The sequence below is a fragment of the Anabrus simplex genome, chromosome 2 (assembly GCF_040414725.1).
Source record: "Anabrus simplex isolate iqAnaSimp1 chromosome 2, ASM4041472v1, whole genome shotgun sequence".
NCBI classification, from domain to species: domain Eukaryota; kingdom Metazoa; phylum Arthropoda; class Insecta; order Orthoptera; family Tettigoniidae; genus Anabrus; species Anabrus simplex.
Window position 1 is genome coordinate 642,260,116 of NC_090266.1, and position 23,331 is coordinate 642,283,446.

At 38.0% G+C, this 23,331-nt stretch overlaps 1 protein-coding gene across 1 annotated transcript in view; it reads left to right on the plus strand.

Moving 5' to 3' along the window:
* HUWE1 (HECT, UBA and WWE domain containing E3 ubiquitin protein ligase 1) overlaps window positions 1-23,331 on the plus strand; it is a 1,366,532-nt gene that overhangs the window by 358,123 nt on the left and 985,078 nt on the right. Inside the window, exons 17-18 of the mRNA XM_068226019.1 lie at window positions 20,636-20,799; window positions 20,886-21,008. Coding sequence (XP_068082120.1) covers window positions 20,636-20,799; window positions 20,886-21,008 — 287 coding nt within the window. The remainder of the gene's footprint in view (window positions 1-20,635; window positions 20,800-20,885; window positions 21,009-23,331) is intronic.

The window sequence follows — 23,331 nt, forward strand, 5'->3', positions numbered from 1 at the left end:
CGTAAGGAGTTGTAACTTCCGCTGCAACTTTTCTGGTATTTCGTATAGAAATCCGTTTCGTTGGTATAATACTTACAAAGGCAGATTATCATAAGGAGTTGTAACTTCCGCCGCAACTTTTCCCGGTATTTCATATAGATATCCGTTCAAACTATCACGAAGGTAATAATTTATTAAATTAAATAACACAATATGCCTGTAAACTTCGATTTAGAAAGAAGTTATAGAGAATACATCATAATTTCACTTAATAATTATGGTACTTAACAGTTTTTGGATTGTTGACAATTGTTGCTGCATTCCGACTAGATCAAAGAGTAGGTTACACGCACATGGTAGCTGTGTAAATAAATACAAAATCAGATGATTACTTTATTCCGTTAATTTGTAGTCTAAGTTCCCGTCATACTTTGTACTGTGTCCCTTTGTTTATTTCCCAATAATATTGCAGTTAAAGCCCCCGGCATAGTTTTGACAAATTATTGTGGACAACCTCTTATTTTTCAGCATTTAAGGACACTTTTATTCTCTGTCACGCGTAGTAGGGAAAATAACAGTAATCCACCAGCGGTAAAATCATACAACCACATTTCAGTTGAGAATTGTAGTGTAGATATGGTATATTTTAGATAGTACCGTATCTTGGCTGCTATATTCGTGTGTAGGCTATCTTTGTGTATGTATCTATTAGAGCATAGTACTAATAATAATCTGTCTAAGCATTTAGTTTTGTTTGTAATCTTTGAGTACGGTAGTTCTTGAAAATTTCAAACTTGCAATTTTCATTTCTGTTTGTGCTTAGTAGTGACATACGGTACCGGTATTGTAATTAGGATACGTCTGCCAGCATGCTCCTAAGCTCCATCTGTGGCTGGGCCGGCAACGTGTCACTGCTCCAATCGTGTCACTGGAGCAGTTACACATTATTTCTGTACCGTCACCCCTCTAGAACAAAGCTTGAGTAAATAAACCAACAATCCCACGCCCATGGCATAATTGGTGGAATAATTATCATTCCTCATTACATGAGTTCATTCACAAGGAACTTCCAAAAATTAGATGTACTTAGAGTACACAGTACACATATCGCAAATAAAACTATCAACGACGAATTGCAATCAATATTTTCATATCACAATATTTGCCATTATAACAAGAGTTATAACATCGGGATAGCAGGGGATTAGAAAATATTGCATCAACTTAGCCTTGACTTTCACTTTTGTCTAACAAAAGATTTTTTCTACCATTTTATATGGTCGGTTTACTCGATAGATATGGTATAGGATCACAGATTTCTATAATCTAGTACATAAGACACCGACATGAACGCTAGAAATTAGGCCCACGTAGTTTAAATTTATTGTAGTGTACTGTACAGTATTATACGAGTAATATCTTATTAGAAATTAGCGTGCTTATTTCATTATTGTAAAAAAAATTATAGTATAGTAGATGTATCCGCAGAAACTATCCTACTAGAATTCTGTTGTAATTAGGATAGGCTTAACTGCGGTCTAGAATTGTGTAATTCTTGTGTATTCCTTTGGGTATTTAGTAATTAACTGCAGTTTTTATCCTGTTAGGGTGTTGTAGGATAAAAATAGAGTACAACTAAGTAGTATTATGGTGTAGTAGTATATTAACTACCTTATTGTCGTGTGAACTTTGAGTACTAACCTAGACATTATTTCTTTCCGTTCATTTTTTTTGCACATAACGAGTTAGGTATTTTATTTTAATTTTTTCCGTAAGAAATGGCTAAGGAGTGCAAGTGTAGGAACTGTGGGTGTGGCATGGCATTGAGGGGTATAAGGGAGGAGTTGGAGAGTTTGAGGGAGATAATTAGGATTCTCTCAGAGGACAGGAAGGAAAGTAGGCCTCCAAGTAATGTACAGGATACAGTAGGTGTAATAGAGGGATTGTAAGGAAATGGGGGAATTGTGGAAGAGAGGTGGTCTAATGTTTTAGGGGGAAGGAGATTGCAGGCTAAGGGCTCCATTCAGGATCAAAATTCAGGACAGGTGTCGATGAAAAATCGGTACGAGTCACTGCAGGTAGAACAACAAAGGGAGGATCAGGAACAGGGAACTGTTGCCGAGATGTGTGGAAGTAGGAGGAATGGAAAAGGTAGGAAAGGGAAACGTAGAGTAGAGGATCAGAAAAGACAGTTGGAACAGGGTCATGGGAGGGAGAAAAGTGAGGAGAAAGTAGCTTCTGCAGCTATCAGGAAAGATAGAGCTGACGAGGAGGGGAGGGGATCAAACGAGGTGGGTAGGTTTGAGGCTCTGGTCATGAGGGATTCAATGGTTAGACATGTGGGGAAAGTGTGTGGAGGAAAGGGAACCAGGGTAGAGTGTTATCCAGGAATTAGGTTGAGGCAGATACTGAGGAAAGTAGAAGAGAAGGAAGAGGGGAAGGGGAAGGCGGTAGTGTTTCACGTAGGTACAAACAACGCAAGGCAAGCTGGTATAAGTACTAACATAGTTGTGGATGTGTGGGATCTGGTAAATGCAGCACGTTTGAAGTTTAAGGATGCAGAAATTGTTATCAGTGGAATACTGTGTAGGAGGGATACTGACTGGAGAGTAATTGGGGATTTAAATGAGACTATGGAGTGGGTATGTAGGAAACTGGGAGTGAAGTTTCTAGATCCTAATGGGTGGGTAGGGGTTAGGGATCTGCGCTCAGATGGCCTTCACTTAAACCGCAGTGGTACGTATAAGTTAGGAAATTTGTTTGGAGGGGTAATAGGGAGGTACATTCAGGGAAACGGGGTGGTCTAGGGAACGATGATCTGGAAGTCGAGTAGGGATGACATAAAAATGTTAGTGTTGAACTGTAGAAGTGTTGTAAAGAAAGGAATAGAATTAAGTAATTTAATACATATATACTTACCAGAAATTGTAATAGGAGTTGAATTTGGCTGAGAAATGATATAATGGATGTAGAATTTTCTCACGGAACTGGAGTCTGCATCGTAGAGATAGGATAGGAACGGTGGGAGGGAGAGTATTCTTTCTGGTGAAAGAAGAATTTCTAAGCTACGAAAAAGAGATTACAAACATGAAATTCTAGATCTAAGGCTCATTTCTAAAGATAATAAGCAACTTGATGTCTTTGGAGTGTACGGACCGGGAAAGGGTAGCGCTGACACAGATTCAGAATTGTTTGAGATAATCGGCTATGTGGGAAAAGACATGGAAAGGAATGTGATTGTGGCGGGAGATCTGACTTTACCAAATGTCAATTGGGAAGGAGATGCTAACGACAGGAAGCATGACCAGCAAATGGCAAATAAGCTAATATGGGAAGGACAGCTGATTCAGAAATTAATGGAACCAACTAGAGGGAAAAATATCCTTGACGTGGTTCTGGTAAAACCATATGAGCTCTATAGAGAAAACAAAGTAATAGATGGTATTAGTGATTATGAAGCTGTTTTTGTGGTAGTTAAAAATAAATATGATAGAAAGGAAGGTCTTAAAAGTAGGACTATTAGGCAGTACGATATGGCTGATAAAGCAGGCATGAGGCAGTTATTAAGAAGTAACTGTGATCGGTGGAAAACGGTAAATTAAAATGTAAACAGACTCTGGGATTGGTTTATAGCAATTGTGAATGTGAAAACAGGTTTGTACCTTTAAAGGTGGTAAGGAATGTTAAAGACCCACCTTATTATAATAGAGAAATAAAGACTCTAGGAAGGAGGTGCAGATTGGAAAGAAATAGAGCTAGAAATGGCTGTGGAAGTAAGGAGAAATTGAAGGAACTTAGGAAATTGAATCTAGCAAAGAAGGCAGCTAAGGATAACATGACGACAAGCATAATTGGCAGTCATACAAACTTTAGTGGAAATGGAAGGGTATGTATAGGTACTTTAATGCAGAAACAAGTTCCAAGATGGTTGTAATTAATGAACAAGGGGAGTGTGTATGTGAGGACCGTCAAAAGGCAGAAGTATTCAACCAGCAGTATGCAAAGATTGTTGATTACAAGGATAATGTCCAGATTGAGGTGGTGACTAATGCTAAAGAAGTATTAAATTTTACATATGATAACAATGACCTTTACAATAAGATACAAAAGTTGAAAACTAGAAAAGCAGTTGGAATTGATAAAATTTCTGGGGATATGCTAAAGATAATGGCTTGGGATATAGTACCATATCTGAAGTACTTACTTGATTATTGTTTGGTTGAAGGAGCTGTACCAAATGAATGGAGAGTTGCTATAGTAGCCCCTGTGTATAAAGCTGAAAATTACAGGCCAGTAAGTTTGACATACTTTGCATGTAAACTTTGGAAAGGAATTTTTTCTGATTATAATAGACATGTATGCAAAATTAATAACTAGTTCGATAGAAGGCAGTTCGGTTTTAGGAAAGGTTGAAGCTTAACTTGCAGGATTCCAGCAAGATATAGCAGATATCTTGGATTCAGGAGGTCAAATGGACTCTATTGCGATTGACCTGTCTAAAGCATTTGATGGGGTGGATCATGGGAGAGTACTGGCAAAAATGAGTGCAATTGGACTAGACAAAAGAGTGACTGAATGGGTTGCTATATTTCTAGAAAATAGATGTCAAAGAATTAGAGAAGGAGAAGCTTTATCTGATCCTATAAAAATTAAGAGGGGAATTCCACAAGGCAGTACTATTGGACCTTTATCTTTTCTTATATATATAAATGATATGAGTAAAGAAGTGAAATCAGAGGTAAGGCTTTTTGCAGATGATGTTATTCTGTATAGAGTAATAAACAAGTTACAAGATTGTGGGCAACTGCAACATGACCTCGATAATGTTATGAGATGGACAGCAGGCAATGGTATGATGATAAACGAGGTTAAAAGTCAGGTTGTGAGTTTCACAAATAAGAAAAGTCTTCTGTTTTAATTACTGCATTGATGGGGTGAAAGTTCCTTTTGGGGATCATTGTAAGTATCTAGGTGTTAATATAAGGAAAGATCTTCATTGGGGTAATCACATAAATGGGTTTGTAAATAGAGTACAGATCTCTGCACATGGTTATGAGGGTGTTTAGGGGTTGTAGTAAGGATGTAAAGGAGAGGGCGTGTAAGTCTCTGGTAAGACCCCAACTAGAGTATGGTTCCAGTGTATGGGACCCTCACCAGCATTACTTGATTCATGAACTGGAAAAATCCAAAGAAAAGCAGCTCGATTTGTTCCGAGTGATTTTCGACAAAAGAGTAGCGTTACAAATATGTTGCAAAGTTTGGGGAGGGAAGACTCGGGAGAAACAAGACGAGCTGCTTGACTAAGTGGTATGTAATACCAATATAAATGGTCTGTTATTTAACATTATAAATTTTCCAGCTAACTCATTCCTGGTTTGCCAGCGTATCGCTCCTGTTTGCTAGGTTGGGCTCATCAGTTGGTACCTAGAACACGTACCAAGACGCTGGTTAGTGCATACTGTGGAGGCCACTGCGTAGGCTACTTGGAGCCACCAGCAGTGCCAATGCACTATGAGAGACTTTGTCTCATTACCAAAAATTGATGCCTGTTTGGCCTTCAGATGATATAGATTCCCTATGGGAATCAACATCTGTATCATAAGTGGTATGTTCCAAGGTGTCAGCAGAGAGATGGCGTGGAATGACTTCAGTAGACGATTAAGTTTGATTGGCGTCTTTAAAAGTAGGAAAGATCACAATATAAAGTTGGAATTCAAGAAGACAAATTGGGGCAAATATTCGTTTATAGGAAGGGGAGTTAGGGATTGGAATAACTTAACAAGGTGGTGTTCAATAAATTTCTAATTTCTTTGAAATCATTTAAGAGAAGGCTAGGAAAACAACAGATAGGGAATCTGCCACCTGGGTGACTGCCCTAAATGCAGATTCGTGTTGATTGATTGATTGATTGATTGATTGAACTCTGCCAATGATTTGAATTCAGAAGTCTTCTCTGTGACAGATATTCTCACTAGATTCTCTCAATGATCATAATATAGGGCAGAATTCTGTATTCCATATGTTCTCTTTCATATTTCGTCTTAGTTCGACAGCTTCCATTTTTTGTGGAGCGTGACTTCAAATCTTGCCACCTAGTCTTCATGCAGTTGTACACAATAATAATAATAATAATAATAATAATAATAATAATAATAATAATAATAATAATAATAATAATAATAATAATAATAATAATAATAATAATAATAAATTTAGGTAATGTATAATTACTTTAATTAAGGAGTTTCACCATAAATCAACTATTCAAAAGTTATTCTTGGACCGTCAGGTAAGAAATTGAAGTTCCTATAAGTCTGACGAAATGAAACCTCAACAATATCATGCGGTATTAAACCTTATGGTGATGCATGTATTAAGAAAGGTCCAGGATGGCCAACAGAGCAATCCCCCACTAGTTCGATGGTGAAAGCTAACTCTGTTGATACCGTAAATATCGGCAAAGGAGAATGCCCTATAGCTGGTTAGCATATTTTGATAATTTTTATCAAATGCGGAAGTCTAATCAATCATCCAATTTCTCACTCTCAGCACCGCGTCCTTTCTTTGCTTCAGCCAAGCAAGGAAGCTTGTGGTGAAGTATCCGGCTCGCATTTGGTAGGGTGGAGCTTCTTTTGTGAGCTAGGGTTTCTACTGCATCATTTACATACATTGGTAACATCTAGTACATGTCTTCTGATAAATTTTCCTTATGAATGCATTGTGTGACTTTTGCTCCTGTTATTAATACACAGATATAGGATTTAATTATATTTTTGCATAAAAATAGGGCTGGCAGGCCTTGAAATCTTTGCTTGAGATGTTTCTATACTGTTGCCACCCTCGCGGCAAGGTCATGTGGTCCATATTCGGCTCTGGTATCTTCTGTCCATCTCTTGCAAACTCGAAGTAGCGTACTTACACATTGAGTGGAAGATTCCATCAATTTTGGCTTTGCACATTCCTCTTTGCCTCTACGTGTACCAAACAAGAAAACGTACTGTTAAAATAAAAAATTTGCATGCATGGGTCGCTGGTTCGAGCCTTTTGTACTACACAATACATACATCCATTTCCATTACAGACTACGACTTTCAGCGTCAACTTGGTCTCCTTCTACTTCTCTTACTCTCCATGACTAAGTCTAGTATTCTCCTAGTTTACATATCCTCCTCTATTCATCTTATATGTCCCCAACACCGAAGCTGGTTTATGCCTACAGCTTCACAAGTCAAGGCTAACTTAGCCTCTATTCCCTCATTCTGAGTACCATCCTGTCATTGTTCACACCTGTTTATATCAGTGGACATTCTCACTACTTTCATGTCTGTTACTTTTAAGTTACGAATGAGATATCCTCATTCCACCCAGCTGTCAATCCTGTACAGCAGATTTGGTCTGCAAACAGACCCGTATAAAGATAATTTCATCCAGGAGCTGACTTCTTTCCTGCGGTTACGGAACATCTCGCTTCTACTAGTGCTTTTAACATGCTAGCTAATTAAACACTTTTGCGCTTGTTCCTGAATATGATCTGTGCATTCTACGGACACAGTGATACATTAACCTATGAAACATTTGGACATTGTGATTTACATCATATTCATGTTTGTGTCGGTTTTAAGACTTCTCGATATATTACCAAAGGTTTTATTGACAAAATGCTAACACGACGCATTGCAACAAGACGCAAAGTCTTTTTATCTAATGGTTCTATGTCTTTACTATATTTTGAATGGTTCTTGTTTGCAACTGAATATGTCTCATCTACAGCATTACCGGGCGAGTTGGCCATGCGGTTAGGGGCGCGCGGCTGTTAGCCTGCATCTGGGAGATAGTGGGTTCGAATCCCACTGTCGGCAGCCCTGAAGATGGTTTTCCGTGGTTTCCCATTTTCACACCAGGCAAATGCTGGGGTTGTACCATAATTAAGGCCACGGCCGCTTCCTTCCAACTCTTAGGCCTTTCTTATCCTACCGTCGCCATAAGACCTATCTGTGTCAGTGCGACGTAAAACTACTAGCAAAAAACAAAATATGTCTCATCAATATATTTTAATGTAGTTTCAACAATAAGGATGATTCAAAGTATTGAAAATGCGGAACATTTGAAGTAAGAATTTTACAAGTTGATGGCCTTCCTACGGTTTAAGAATATAATAATGTGAATTTGACTAGTATGGTTCTTATTTTTTCTTGTCCAGTTATAGATGCTGAAAAAGGTAGAAAAATCGTTTACTAATGGAGACAAAATTAAAATCCAGGAAGTGGACAGGTATCTGCATCTTTCAGTGATGGCGTGTAGAAACAAGCACCTTTGAGTTTCGACTCAAGTCGGTTGTAGCAAATCGAGGGTTTGTTGCATTCTAGATGGCGGTCAAATTCTTTCCTTTGCACAAGACTGTGTTTAACCTTCAGATAATTTTTGATCAAGGAGTGTGACCAGAAAACAATTTTTAATAACTCACTGGTCCAAAATATAGGGTTTCAGCTAATATTTGTTTTGGAAAGAATGTGGTCTGCAATAATACGTTGATTCTTTTGTGAGGCCCAGTGTAAATGCTGTCTCTTGTTTTACACACCTTTCAATACACTGTTGTGATTTAATAAGCCCCAGTGAAAAAAGTTATCGTATTTTTTTTCTTGTTTTTTCCTGCACCTTTTAATTCTCTCATCTCATTTTTAGAAACGGTAGATAAGCCTATATTTTTCACTGTACCCATACACACACAACGTAAAATGCTCGTATGGCGGAAAAAACCTATCAAGTGTTTACATATCCTTGTTGGATAGTTCTTATTGCTGTATTCAGTAGTATGTTTTCTTGCTCAACACGATCTCTTTCTTTGTTCACTGCAGAAACATTTTAAGAGGTTTTACTCTACTTAGTTCATACACATCAGATTGTGATCTATATCATCAAAAAATCCTCAGAATACCTGCACATTCCTAACAGATTTCCTGAATTCAAAGTCTGTTAGGATATAGTCTAATAAGGATCTGATGCTTCTACCCTCCCATGTGTTGTAGTGAATAGTCTTACGCTTGAAGATTGTATTCATAATTGCTAATCGCCATACCACTACAGAAGTCTAGTAAACTCTCTCCATTCCTATTAGCTTCTTCTGTATATCTACCCCACATTTACTTATCACCTTTTTGTGTCCTTCAGTTGCAACCATATTAAGAACGTTATAATTTAATCACCAGAAAACCTCGCCATACACTCAGGTTGCAAGCTTCTGTCTAGACGGGCACAGAAAAGACAAAAATATGCCACATAAAACAATTATCATTCAAGATCGACACAAAACAAGAAGGAAATTACTTACCATGAAATGAATGTCCCGCTAACGTGTAAGCTTCAATGGGGAAGAAATTAATTTTTCCTTTTTAAATAAGTCTGCTTTATTAATACAACATATAATTCAAAAACTATATATATATATATATATATATATTAAAAATAATAAAACAGGTCATGTTTCACCCTCTTACCAAGCATTTTCAGCTGTATGAAAAATATTAAAATCACTAACAAGCGCTAGGCTAGTAGGGTTTGAGTTCTTAAAAATTCTTGAGAATAGTATCTTCTTCGAAATGTTTGTAAAATAGGAGACATGAAAATATTACCTAAAAAGTGACCACTTGAACAGATGTAAATAATAAAAAAAGATTATCACACGAGTTACGAACTCTCTCAAGTACTTACTGAAAAACATATAATAAAAATTCATAGTTGTATTGAGAAGGGGACTCCTTTAAAATTCAAATATGATGTGGTCTTAGTTGTGGAAATTGAACATGGAGTGCGTATCTTTTATGAGATCTGAAATGAGCGATATAAAAAATGAGAGAAATGTATATTTTAAAAAAAAGCTGAAGTGAGACAAAACTTTTTAACAGGACTTACCCCCTTGTTAACCCCTCAGCGTCGCAACCGTTTTAGGAGCTTCCTACCCCGCGGCTGGATGAGATTTCCACTACGCGCGACTGAAATACATTGATTCACTTAAAGCGTTACTACAATTATAAGAGTAGCCCGATATTCATGAAATTTTGAATTCCTTATGATAGAACTATGTACATGCAGATAATGACATAATTATTTCACATTATCTTAGTAATTTAGTCTCATGTGATAGAGTTCGAAGCACTCTTTGAGACAGAGACCCACGTCACACTCCTGGCAGCAGTACACCGACATCTTTTCTCTGTGTTTTGAACACACGATACAACGTCTCTGAGGTTTGTATTTCTCACCCTTGGGTGATAATTTCATGATAAAATGTCTTTCCTGCAACCTTGGAACTGTATTATCTGATGCGCGTCGGCCTTGAATATTTCGTTTCCCGGCCGAGCGAGCTTATTTTGTAAACAAACCTTCCTCCAGCTGAACCCGATAAGATAGACCTAACTGCTCAGTGTTTGTCCCTGTGACTTGTCTGGATATAATTAGAGAATTGAGGAATCCGAATTCACTGTTGAAAACTTCTCTTTGACCTGTATAAGTATAAATATTCTCCTACACGAAATTTCCAAGTACTGGTTCCTCCTGATCGTCACTCTCATCATTTACCACTGCATCCGCCACACCGTCATCATTTATTTAATTATCACTGCTGATAATACTGTCACTACTACTTCCGACTAAACTTTAATCTAAATTATACAATATTTCAAGCATATTACTGTCAGTCAAACCACGGCTGAGCGCGGCGCGTCACACGGACTGATGAAGCTGCAGCGAGGCCGAAAAGAGCAGGATGAAACTGAATGAGGGGAATAACATTTATGACGAAAGAAACCAACTCGATACATATTTCAGATAAAAGGTCGAGACAGCGTCTTTCAAGCGAGATATATACCATGAACAACTGGTTCTCGTATCGTATGACGGAAAGCAGCGCTAACTGATGCCTACACAGAGCGCTCGTGGAGAGTTACGAAAATATTACAAACCGAGAAATAAAGACAATGTAATAAATATTTTGCACTCTCAATGTACAAATAGAGCAAAGAACATCACTCGAAAAGACAAACTTCTCATATCATCATTTCTTTATTTTTTTACGTGGAAAGAATGAAGCAAACAGGCTTTAAAAAAGCAGAGATTACTAGTGTTCAGACTTATTTGACAAATATTTACCCTTACAAAAACAACTACATTTTAACGATCCTCATTCTTATTTTACAACACTGATAAACCCCAACATTTCTTCTTGGAAACAAAACAATTTGCAAATCCATAACTCCAAAACTCTTCGCGCTATAGCCGTAAATGTGAAACCATGCATGGGTCTATACCACGTATAGAGGTCGGCGGCTATGGAAGAAAAGAGGATCTATACACCGTAGTCTATAGAGGTCGGCGCTGAGGGGTTGAGCAGCTCTACCACCAGCTCACTTAGCGATAGAGTGCCCTGTTTTACTGACAGCTGTAGCTCGACGTGTGTTGTATCTGTGTGTCATGTTATGGGAAGGAGAACAAGTAGGGGAAGGGGGAATGTGATGAGGGATCATGAGGGTTGGGGAGGGATTTAAGTTGGAGAACGAGTGGTGGTTTGTTTATTTTGAAAATATGTTCGTCTCTGCGGAGTTCTGTTCCTTTTAAGAATTATGTGTAAATGGTTTAGTACTGATGCTACTAGCTGAAGATGTCCACTAAGTGGGCAAAACATGTAGCCCTACTAGTATTCGCTGTCAGGTAATAACTTTTATCTGAATAAATAGTGTATTGAATTATCTTTTACATTTGTATTTGTGTATGTTTAGTGACGTCAATACGGAACCAACAGGAGACTTTTAATACGTAATCAACACAGTTGTTAAAGTATGTGTGGAATTTGAGGATAAATTGGATTTTTGTTTTTTTGTTTTGTTTGTTAATCGCATCATTTAGATATTTGTGTTCATAGGAGTACCTTTATCAACTCTTTTGTGGATAACCAAATCCTGTTCAATAGATGTAAAAATGTGACGTATCTTTGTGTGTTTTTTTAGCATTTACGTGTTCCAAATATTTGATTGAAAAACTTTGGGCACAGGTGAGTTTGTAGGTCCTGGAGCTAGCATAGTAATCTTTATTGGAGTTGATTTTTATAATGGCTGAAAAATATGCTCTGATCAGAGTTGCAAGTTGAAAAAGACAGTTGGAACTATTGTTTTTTGAATAGATTTGAAATTTTGCAGATGCTGGGGTGGTTGTAGGTGAAGGTAGCTTGTTTATACTTCTTTTGTTTATCGGGAGTTAGTTTAGGTAACTGCCTATTTTTTTATTTTTTAAAATTTTTTTTTGCTTTACGTCGCACCGACACAGATAGGTCTTATGGCGACGATGGGATACGAAAGGCCTAGGAATTGGAAGGAAGCGGCCGTGGCCTTAATGAAGGTACAAACCCGGCATTTGCCTGGTGTGAAAATGGGAAACCACGGAAAACCATCTTCAGGGCTGCCGACAGTGGGGCTCGAACCTTTTTTTCTTTTTTTTACGATGTTGTTTTTAAGCCATTGAAATTGACCATTTCTCGTATAAATTGCAGTTGCTTAAGTTCTCGCTGAGATAGAGGAAGTTTAAAGGCACGGTAGATGAGACTATAATAGGCTGCAAGTTTATATGCTTTAGGTGCTTAAGAGTGTGAAGAGGGGTTCTTTATAGTGATTGGTAAAAAGGTCAGTTTTCAATATATCTTGAATATGAATCTGTTTAAAATTTAGGGATTTATCTATTTTATCTTCAACTGTGAACTTTATATTGGGGTCCAAAGCATCTCGTCATCTCCAAAATCTGTCAAAGTAGTTGGTGGGATGTAAAAGCAATAACATTATTAGTAAACCTGTTTGTTTGGTAGATTCTGTGGTTATATGTGAAAAAATTAGTATTCTAAACAATCGCTAGGATTTTCATAAATTATAGTTGTTAGTAAAAAGTTGATTTGCTGGTTTGAAGTTAGAAATTCTGCACTTCAAATTAATGTCGTAACTTAGGAAAACATCCTTCAGGCGGGTTAGGTAATTACTAAATAATTCGCAGAATGACAAAAATCAGTTGTGGTTAACCTTTGAAGTGGTACATTTCTTTTGAGTAGGTACTAACACAGGGCACATTTTCCTTAAGTACTGGGAAGTGACATATAGTGAGATACTATTGTGTAGTATAGTATTTATATCAGGTTCAAAAAAGTACAGAATATTTATCAAGCTGTCAAAAATGATCATAGTATGAAGGGCAAGGCTACTGGCTCACTGAGGAAAGCAACAGAAACTTACAGTGAGATACTTTTAATTGGTCAGGTATTTTCATAAGGTTTTAAAATGGTCTCACTTTCAAGCTGGGTGCCAAGGGCAAGAAAGAAAATCTAGCTTGGTGAGGAAAGCAACGGGAAACCTTCAATAACATAAGAGACTCATCTACAGACAAATTGCTTTCGAGTGTGTGCACACTTCGGAATTTGCTTTTCAAGTGGTTCTGAATAGATTTCAATTTGTAGAGTTTCTTCGAACCACATGTGGCTTCATCGTATGCTTCTTTATCAACAAAGTGCAAGAATTTGAGGAGGAGATGAAATCTTCTTTCAGAGATCAGCTCCAAAAATATTGGAGTCTCTAATATCTGTCTATGAGGAAAGTAGCTTGTGTTGTCAGGTAGCTAATGAATGCCTTGCAAGAGAAAGAATGCAAATAAAGTCATAATTTCATCTTTATTCGTGTCAGTACACTGACTCACTGTTGAATATAGTTTCAAGGTCGGTGTGCTTTCTAAAAGCTGTCGAGCATACTGGTTGGTTTTCCTACTTATTAGTTCCACTAATTCAGGAGTGATAAACTATTGAAAATATTCTAGCGGATTATTGACGTCTTCAGTTTGTACATTTATTCCAGGTTGCGCCGTAAATGTAAATCTCGGCCGTTCAGATCCTACCTTTGTCCATACACCGAGCTGAATACACCGCTAGTACTACAGTTGCGTTTACTTGAGTCTCTTTCACCATTGCACTCGCTATCTCCTGGCATTTCAACATTAGTCTCACTATCAGATGACACTTGCTCTCCATATTGTCACAGTGTACAAAATCAAACAGTTCTTGTGGCGAACGCTTCCGAGCTCTGCTTGGACCTGCCATAATTCACTATCTGTCACACTCAGCAGCCTGGTGACCAATACTGGCTGGCTGCCAGCTGGGTGCAGAGCGAAAGCATTTCGCCCGGTCACATGGTTTTAGGAGATTGCTGCTGTAGGCAAAGTTCGAAACTGACATACATGCAGAAAGGAAAACCATTTCGGATCCTACGACAGAATAAATCGTCATACCCATCGCCGAACGGCATTTATAATGCGGTGACGGGATGTTCCGCCATGGCCACTTAGGAAGCCATGTGGCTATGCCGATTTGTTCCGACATTACCGCTTGAAAGGTTAAATAATATCAGAACCAATGACTTAACTGAAGGAGCATAATCAATAACCTTCAGGAGTATCTTGAAGTATCTAGGTAATTTAAATAATTTATATTATACAAACCATTGCATCTGCAAAATAAAAATCAATACAGGAAACATGACCGATATCACAAGAATACGTTTTATCATATAACCAACAATCACAGAAAGAACAGAATAATCAGTTAGTAGGTAGAGGGAATCGAAGACACTCCTTAAGAGATGAACAGCTGACATTTAATGAGGCAAATAAGAAAGCAGAACAGAAATGTAATCTATAAAAGGAGGAGTGTGACTGGCTTCGGCAACTGGCACGATTCCTATCCTCGCCACAATATGTGGCTTTCATGCATCCCATTCCTGACCCAGTAGAGTCACTGGAAACAGGCTGTGGATATTATTGTTATAAAAGAAGAGGTCTACTTCAAAATTATCATCGTTCTCCCTAGGGCCTATTAAATTGGCGTACTGCCATGCCGTTTTTATAGACCGCCCACTTAACATAACCTAGATATGCGCTAGTCACATAATATTAATACATATTGAGTCATTGGATGTTGCAAATCACAGGCTGAGTGGCTCAGATGGTTGATCCCAACTTGGCAAGTTTGATCTTGGCTCAGTCTTATGGTATTTCAAGGTGCTCATATACGTCAGCCTCGTGTCGATAGATTTACTGGTACTTGAGAGAACTCCTGCGGAACAAAATTCCGGCACCTTGGCGTCTCCGAAAACCCTCAGAAAAGTAGTTGGTGGGATGTAAAAACAATAACAGTGTTATAAAAATTGAAATACTGAAAAACTGTTCATTTAAATAATAAATCTTCATTTTGTCAGCATAATTGTATCGCTTACTTCGGAGTTTAAATGTCTATCTTGACTATCACGTTATGTCATGTGCGAGTAGTGCCTGGATTAGAATGCAATCGCATGCGACCACTTGATTCCACATGACATTACAAACCTGTATGGCACTCCACAGCAACTGATTGTAAGTCCTGGTGTTAGTGTAGAACACTAGAATTTAAAAATATGTCTTGTTCATGATACCACTAAAATAGTTCAATTTTGCAGTTAATGTACCTGTCTTGATATTGTTGTCATTGCCCTGAGGAGAATGAGTTGAAATCTTATCACATTCATTTTTTACGTAGTATTCCCCACCCGGCCACTCATTCCTGCCACCCATCTGATGAAAATTTGTGGGGAGAACACTGTTCATGATTTTACAGTAGACAAGGGAGAATTCATGGCGACTTATGAGAATTTGGATATCTAGGTTAACTAAGGTGCAGATATAAGCCAAAATGTTCCATGTAGGTAACATAAAAACCAATAACCTAAACTAAGGAAAGAATATGATAATAAATACTATTCCGGTAAAAAGTTGGTTAAAGGAGGAGTAATAATAGAATTAAAATATCTGTCTAGGCAACAGCAGCAAGGGCAAGAAAACAAGAATACGAGCAGGACACATGGCCCGTGGGAAATACATACACAGAATAAAAGGAAATTATGAAACTTGTAAAATAATTACATAATAGAGCAGAGTAGTCTTCTTCTAAAATATTCAATCCATGGTTTGGTCTGTGGCAGTTCTCCAGTAGACTCTATTTCTACCTTTCCTCTTCATAGCTTCTGCGTCCTACATCAGGCATGATTTGCCTACATATTGTAGGCGTGGTCTTCCTAGACATCTTTTGCCTCCAGGCATTCCCTCCAAGGCCACTTTTAACAGGCTATCGTGTCTCAAAATATGTCCTGTCAGTCTGGTCCTCCTCCTCTTTATACTTTTCCATGCGGTATAATTTTTCTCCACCTCCTTAAATACTTCAGCATTCATTATTTTTTTCTGTCCAGCTAATCCTTAGCATTCTTCTATAACACCATTGTTCAAAAGAATTTAACCTTTTTTCTTCTTTTCATATTATCCATGTTTCACAACCTTAAAGGGCAATGCTCCAAACATACACTTTCAATAATCTTTTTCTTGATTTAAGATTAATGGAATTTGTAGTGAATAAATGTTTCTTTTTGTGAAATGCTAATTTGGCTGGTAAATTTCTGCTTATGATTTCCTTCTTGCTTCTTCCTCTTTGGTAATTTTGCTTCTGAGATATTTAAATTCCTAAACTTTTTCCAGTGTTTTGTTGCCCACCATTATTTTCATACTTGAGTTTGCTCTTTTTTTTTGTTGCAGACCATAACTTTCGTCTTTGTCTTACTTTGTTTGAGATGTTGTTCACTGTCTTCAACTATGGCAATGTCATCTACAAATGTAATCATATTTATTTGTTCACACTCTGTCCTTATTCCTCTATTCAAATCCTCTCAAACCTTATTCAATGCATCCTGAATGTAGGCCTTAAAAAACATGGGAGACAAAGCACAACCTTGTTTAACTTCTTTCCTTATTTTTGCTTCCTCTTGTTCATTTCCAATTTTAATTGCTGCTATTTAATTTTTGTGCATATTCCAAATTTTTCTTCTATCCCGATATGGGACTCCTATGCTTTTAAGAATTTCAAACAATTTTATCCAATGTACATCACCAGAAACCTTTTCAATATCCGCAAAGCATAAATAAGTTCTTTTTCTAATCTTTTTTTTTCAAGTATGAGTTTCAGTGCCAGTATAGCTTCTCTTGTAGTACCCTTACCTTTAACAAACCCAAATTGGTCTTCAGTCAGATACTCTTCAATTTGCTTTTTCAATTAAACTTAATATTATTTTTACCGGGCGAGTTGGCCGTGCGCATAGAGGCGCGCGGCTGTGAGCTTGCATCTGGGAGATAGTAGGCTCGAATCCCACTATCGGCAGCCCTGAAGATGGTTTTCCATGGTTTCCCATTTTCACACCAGGCAAATGCTGGGGCTGTACCTTAATTAAGGCCACGGCTGCTTCCTTCCAACTCCTAGGCCTTTCCTATCCCATCGTCGCCATAAGACCTATCTGTGTCGGTGCGACGTAAAGCCGCTAGCAAAATAAATAAATTTAAAAAATATTATTTTAGTGACAATTTTTGAGGCATGAACGACTAAACTGATAGTGCGATAGTGTTCACATTATTTTGCTGCCATTTTCTTTGGTATAGGGATCATGACACTTTTTTTCCAAAATCAGCAGGTAGTTTTCCTTCCATGTAGATGTTTTGTACAAGTTTAAGCAATCTCTCCTTCATACGAGGTCTGCTTTTCTTTAGGAGTTCAGCTTTGAGATTATCAATGCCTTGTGCCTTATTGTCCTCCAGTCTTTGTAGAGGTAATTCAAATTTCTCTCTCAGTATGTTGAAGCCTAAATTATCTTCTGTTACTTCACCTTCTTCCTCAAGAACTACAGTTTCTTGTAGATTTACATCCTCATACAAGGTTTCAATGTAATTTTTCCACCTCTTTGCAGAGCAGTAACCGAAGCTTAAAAAAAATGATAACAGTAAAAACATATCAGTGGGTAATGCCTAGTAGAAAATTACATAGTGTACACATTAGGGTAGGCACAGGTGGCATCTGGACCTGCCATCTTGAAAAATATTTAGAAGCATCAACCAAAAACTCCATTTTATGCCCTACAAGGCTCACAATTTATCACATGACTGGCAGGCTTGAGGTTACTGTTTATAGGATATGTTACGATGGAGAAACATCACCGGGTACGGGGGTTATCTGGAGGCAACGCCACCACAGTTGGAAATCAGAATAATGCTCACATCAAATTACGTTGCTGAGGAAACTTGAATGACGGAGAGGTACATATCCCTCTCAGCCCTGGTCGATCACGACCCTGTAGATCAGTCAGTCAGTTGCCTCAATCGGAAGCAAAAAGTCACAGGACTGGAGGCACATCTTGCCCATTCAACGAGCAATCAGTAACTGACACAGGCTGATTTATTACAGCCTTCGGCAAGAATGGAATCATGTTACAGCAAGACTTAGACGTCCCTAGAACAGGTAAGAGATGGTGCACGAGTGCACATACAGAACAATTCAATCAGGTACAGTCGTAACTTCACAAAGAGTGGAAACATTAGCGATCTAAGCGAACGCCACACAGCGTATTAAATAGTAGGATGAAAGGTGATGCAAATTTCAAAAATGCATTAGGCAACCAAACCACGGGCATAATGTGGAAGTAACGACACTAGACTTAGTGTTGTTACACAGTTCTATTTCCAACTCTCAAATTGATTTCACCCATTAGCACTATCCTAACTTTGTTGTTGACCCTGACTACGATGTAACTCAGTGCTTCATCCTTCTCATCTGCACCCTGACATGGTGGATAGACGGAGACAATTCTCGTCCTAATTCCTCAAACTGCTAGATCTACCCCTATCATTCACTCATTTTCATGCGTAATAGATACTGTGTTGCATGCAGTAATATTACTGATGATCAGTCCTAACCTACACTTTGCCCTTATTTTAACACCTCTTAAGAGCACTTTTATAATCACTTGTGTATTCATTATCTCCCCTTAACTGAATATCATTAATTCCTAACTCATCCAGAAGAATCTTCCTTCCTGAGTCAACCAGCTCTCTTTTGTTTCTTCCATAAGTGCTATTAACACAATGCGGACCCATCCCTGGCTGAGCGTCGTGGACCTGTCCCGAGTTATCTCGTGTTAGCAGGAGACTGAAGTTTAGTGCTATCTTTTGAGATATACCGGAACTATTTGGAGGTCAAGTGTGATGGAATTCTGTTATGTATCGTTTTACACAATCGATAGTAGCATTTATTTTCGATTATTCTTCATATCATAGCTTTTCTTTGCATTTCCTGACAACATGTTTACAAAGTTTGAAGAGCCATGCAAGATGGCAACGCCGAGGGATTGTACATGTTTAGAAAGGATGAACTGATACAGGCTCCAATTGTCCAAGTGATGCTGAATATTTCGAGTTTGATGATGAAATGTCTTCTAACGGAAATGTCTAAAGTGATGATGAGGATATAGCCTTATCTTCAAGGTGTGGAACTCACGTGGCGCAGAACACACCTGATAATTGTGTTACGGGTGTAAATATTGTAAATAATGTAGTGTTTTCTGACAACTGGGTCTTGGACAACAAGTGAACCTAGGCTAGAAGATTTTGAAGGTGCTCCCGGTACAAAGGTACGGCCTAATGAACCTGGAAACATAGGACAAGTAGCAGCACTTATGTTTGGTGAGGAATTTTTTCAGTACGTAGCTGAGCAGACAAACTTAGTATAAGCAGAATTCACATTCTCATAACATATCCCCTAAAACACTAAAGTGGACTAATATCTCTAGCAGGGATATTAAAAAAAAAAAGTTGCTTTGTGTATATTGATATTGCAGGTGAAGAAATCATGTCTGAAAGATTACTGGCCAACAGATCCCCTAATGGAAAACCCAATATTTCCAAGAACTTTGAGCCAAAATAGATTTTACTAAATACCTACCTACCTGCATTTCAACGACTATTCAGGAAGGCCATCAGAAAAAAACACAGTAGTCCTTCAAAGGCTAGTGAAGTTCTGACAGTTTATTTGAATGCATGCACTCCAGTTTGGAGGTAGTTAGAAAGTGGCGGGGAGCAGGGCTGTGCATAGGGTGAAGGGAACCCGGTCTGCAATGTGTTAATATTGATAGCTCCCCATCGATTTTCATTTCACTTGCCAAGTGTTTTCCGAGGGATTCCTCACCTGTCATCTGGAAGGTGCAAGTCTGTTACTCCCATAGGTCCATTGTTCGCTTAAAATGTTCTGAACATACTCTGTGAAAATTCTGTGGAGCAGGATGCTACCCTACTTAAACATACTGTAGTTGTAGTGAGAATCGGTGGTTTTAAAGGGTTAGTGACCACTGTTTGTATAGTCGTTGCCACCTGAGCATAAAGAGAGCCCTGACTCAGACTTTGTTCGACATGCCCGCGCCTATTTCATTGTTAGTGGTATCACAACTCTCAGGACCATTTACTAGGCCACTAAGCTATTGAAGGTTCATGAACTGGGATGTGACTACTGCAACTTACACCACAAACCATAAATTACAGTTTCTTTCCTTTGGCAATTGCTAAACTTGAAGTTTATCATGTCTTCTTTCAAGAGATTAAATCAGGTACTTCTTTCCCAGAAATCTATTTAGAAGTAATTGATAGTTTTACAACTTAAGTATTTTTTTCCAAATTCGATTTTTACAATTTCTGCATGGAATCAGTGAATTTCATCTTTTAATGAACGTTTTTCTCTCTTTAGTTGTGCGTGGGATCACCTACTCGTCACCGTAGAGGCCAGCAGATTTCAAATACAACTACAGTTCCATCACCACCAGCACGAGCTGTGGCGGGAGCACTCACAGAGTTGCTTGTGAATGGATTGACTGTTAAATCCTTACCAGATACCCCCATTAACAAATTCAAGTGAGTCACAAAATTAATTTTTTTAAACTTTTGTTATTGTATATTTCATTAACTTTTAAAACAATTATATGACTATTTTATTTCAGATTGACATTTCTCATATGCTCTGTCGGATTTACATCCCCAATGCTGTTTGATGAAAAGAAATTTCCTTACTATCTGATGCTGCAAAAGTTTATTCAGCAGGGGGGCCACCATGCATTCTTTGAGTGAGTATTAGTCTACTATTGTACTTAATAAAATAAAAAATAAAACAGGAATTTTAGGACGATTAGGTTCCTGCTCCACTATGATTATAAACCTTTTGTTTTAAATTTCTGTATCTAAATCATGCTGGTGAACAGCGACACAACTCAAAAAAAGACAGGTTTTTAAGAAGTAATTGGTATTTATACAACTGTTATATTTTTATGTGGATAACTATTTTTATAATCGTACCAGCCAAAGGATTCTTCAGAGAAATCATGAATGGAGAGAGTGAGTGTGGTTTTTTATTTTTTTTAATTTTATATCCTCTACTATTTCTGCAACTGCTATTGCATTTTGTGGAGGTAAAAACTTTGGTTAAGTATGCTGATATTTTATTGTAGCCTGTGTCAGATTGGAAGTGTTTTGACCTTAAGAGGGTACTCAGAATTGTCAAACCATGGGACTATTACAGTGCTCAAAAGTAGTTTTGCATATTAAGATTTTGCAAGGTATGTGGCACGGTATGTGGTACCTCAAACGTGTTTACAGTATTCACTGTAGGCCAATGTCCTGAGACATATAGTGACACAACCCAGATCAGGTTCAATATTTGTCCAGTTCGAGGCATTTGTAGTCTTGTAAGCTCTGAGGTATGTAGAGAGCTCGTAGGACTGAGGTTAACAGAGCAAGAGTACCCATTTCCGCTACTGGCTACAACTATTGAGGAAAAAGTGGTCAGATATTCACTTAAGTCTGCACTTATTTTCATGCTATTATACACTTTTATGAAATGCAAACGTAGGATTCCTTTACTAAACTCGCGCTATTCACCCACATCAATATATAAAGTAATCATGCATAACCCCCTGAGTGAAAAACAAAAGTCACACTCTGCTTACAGCTCTGGTTGTTCTATTAGTACAACAATCTGTGCATAGTTCGTGGGATGTATCAATCTATCGGTGTTAGTTGTTAAAACAAACATACGTCACATCGATAAGACACAGAGAGTTAATTAATATACATGATAAATCCTAATTAGTAAGGTTGTAAAAAAACGTGTAAAAAAAATTAACATGAAGATACTCACATGAATACACATTCCTCTTTCATATTACACTGCACTCCCTACTTTTTCTGTCCATAATTTGCTCCACAGTACAAAGGGCACTAGGAAAGTTTTGCAACATGCAAAAACAGTTGGCTGGACACCCCTGTTATGGTGTGAGATAAAGAGGGGTGAAAACTGGTCTAGAGGACAGCAAGGCGCGACCTTCACACCAGTTGTTACCAAGCAGTGTGATTGAAATCAAGTTGTCAGTGTGGTCTAAAGGTGAATATCGCGCAATTATCTGTCACAATTTTGCTCGTGGATTAATTGTTGACCAGTGCCTGGAGGAAATGACTCCTGTGCTGGGGAAAGACTGTCCACATCAGACAACAATAATACATACTATGGACCCTTAATAACAAATAACATTAATTGAATGAAATAAAAAGCCTCCGTGGCTCAGGCGGCACTGCGTCGTCCTCTCACCACTGGATTTTATGGTTCAAATCCCGGTCACTCTATGTGAGAGATTTGTGCTGGACAAAGCGGAGGCAGGATAGGTTTTGCTCTGGGTACTCCGGTTTTCCCTGTCATCTTTCATTCCAGCAATTCTCTCCAATTTCATTTAATTTCATCTGTCAGTCATTCATCATTGCCCCAGAGGAGTTCGACAGTCCTCGGCAGCCGGCAGAATTTCTATCCTCGCCGCAAGAGGGGGGGCTTCATTCATTCTATTCCTGACCCAGTCACTGACTGGAAAACAGGTTGTAGGTTTTTATTCATTAATTGGATGAAATAAAAAGTGACGGTGCTTAAAAGTCATTCTTACAATATTTATAACTTGGTCAAATTATAAAATGAAAGTGAAAATATCAACAAATATTTTTTTAAAAACTTGATCACTTTGTAATGGTTAAAAAGTCTTGAGCGTGGCGTTACTAAACACTGGGCGAAAATTGAACATTTACATGTAAGAACTGATGTAGAATCCGCAAAAACATTGATGATAAGATAAAAAAAGTAAGGTTGATAGTGGCTTGTAATATCAGTTCATAAGATGAAACTGTAAGATACAAAGTTCTTAAACAAGTGGATCTTGCACAGGCACTGACAGAAGAGTAGTTATATAGCCAGAAAGTTCTCGATCCAATGCGGAGCCTAAAGTATGAACAAGAAAGTTGAGAGTTAAAATGAAATAATGGAAAAAGGGGCAAGAAATTAAAAACTTAAGTAAGGGACTTGCATCGAATGGCCTGTTGTATGTACAGAGTGTGGCAAGGAACTAAGTGCTA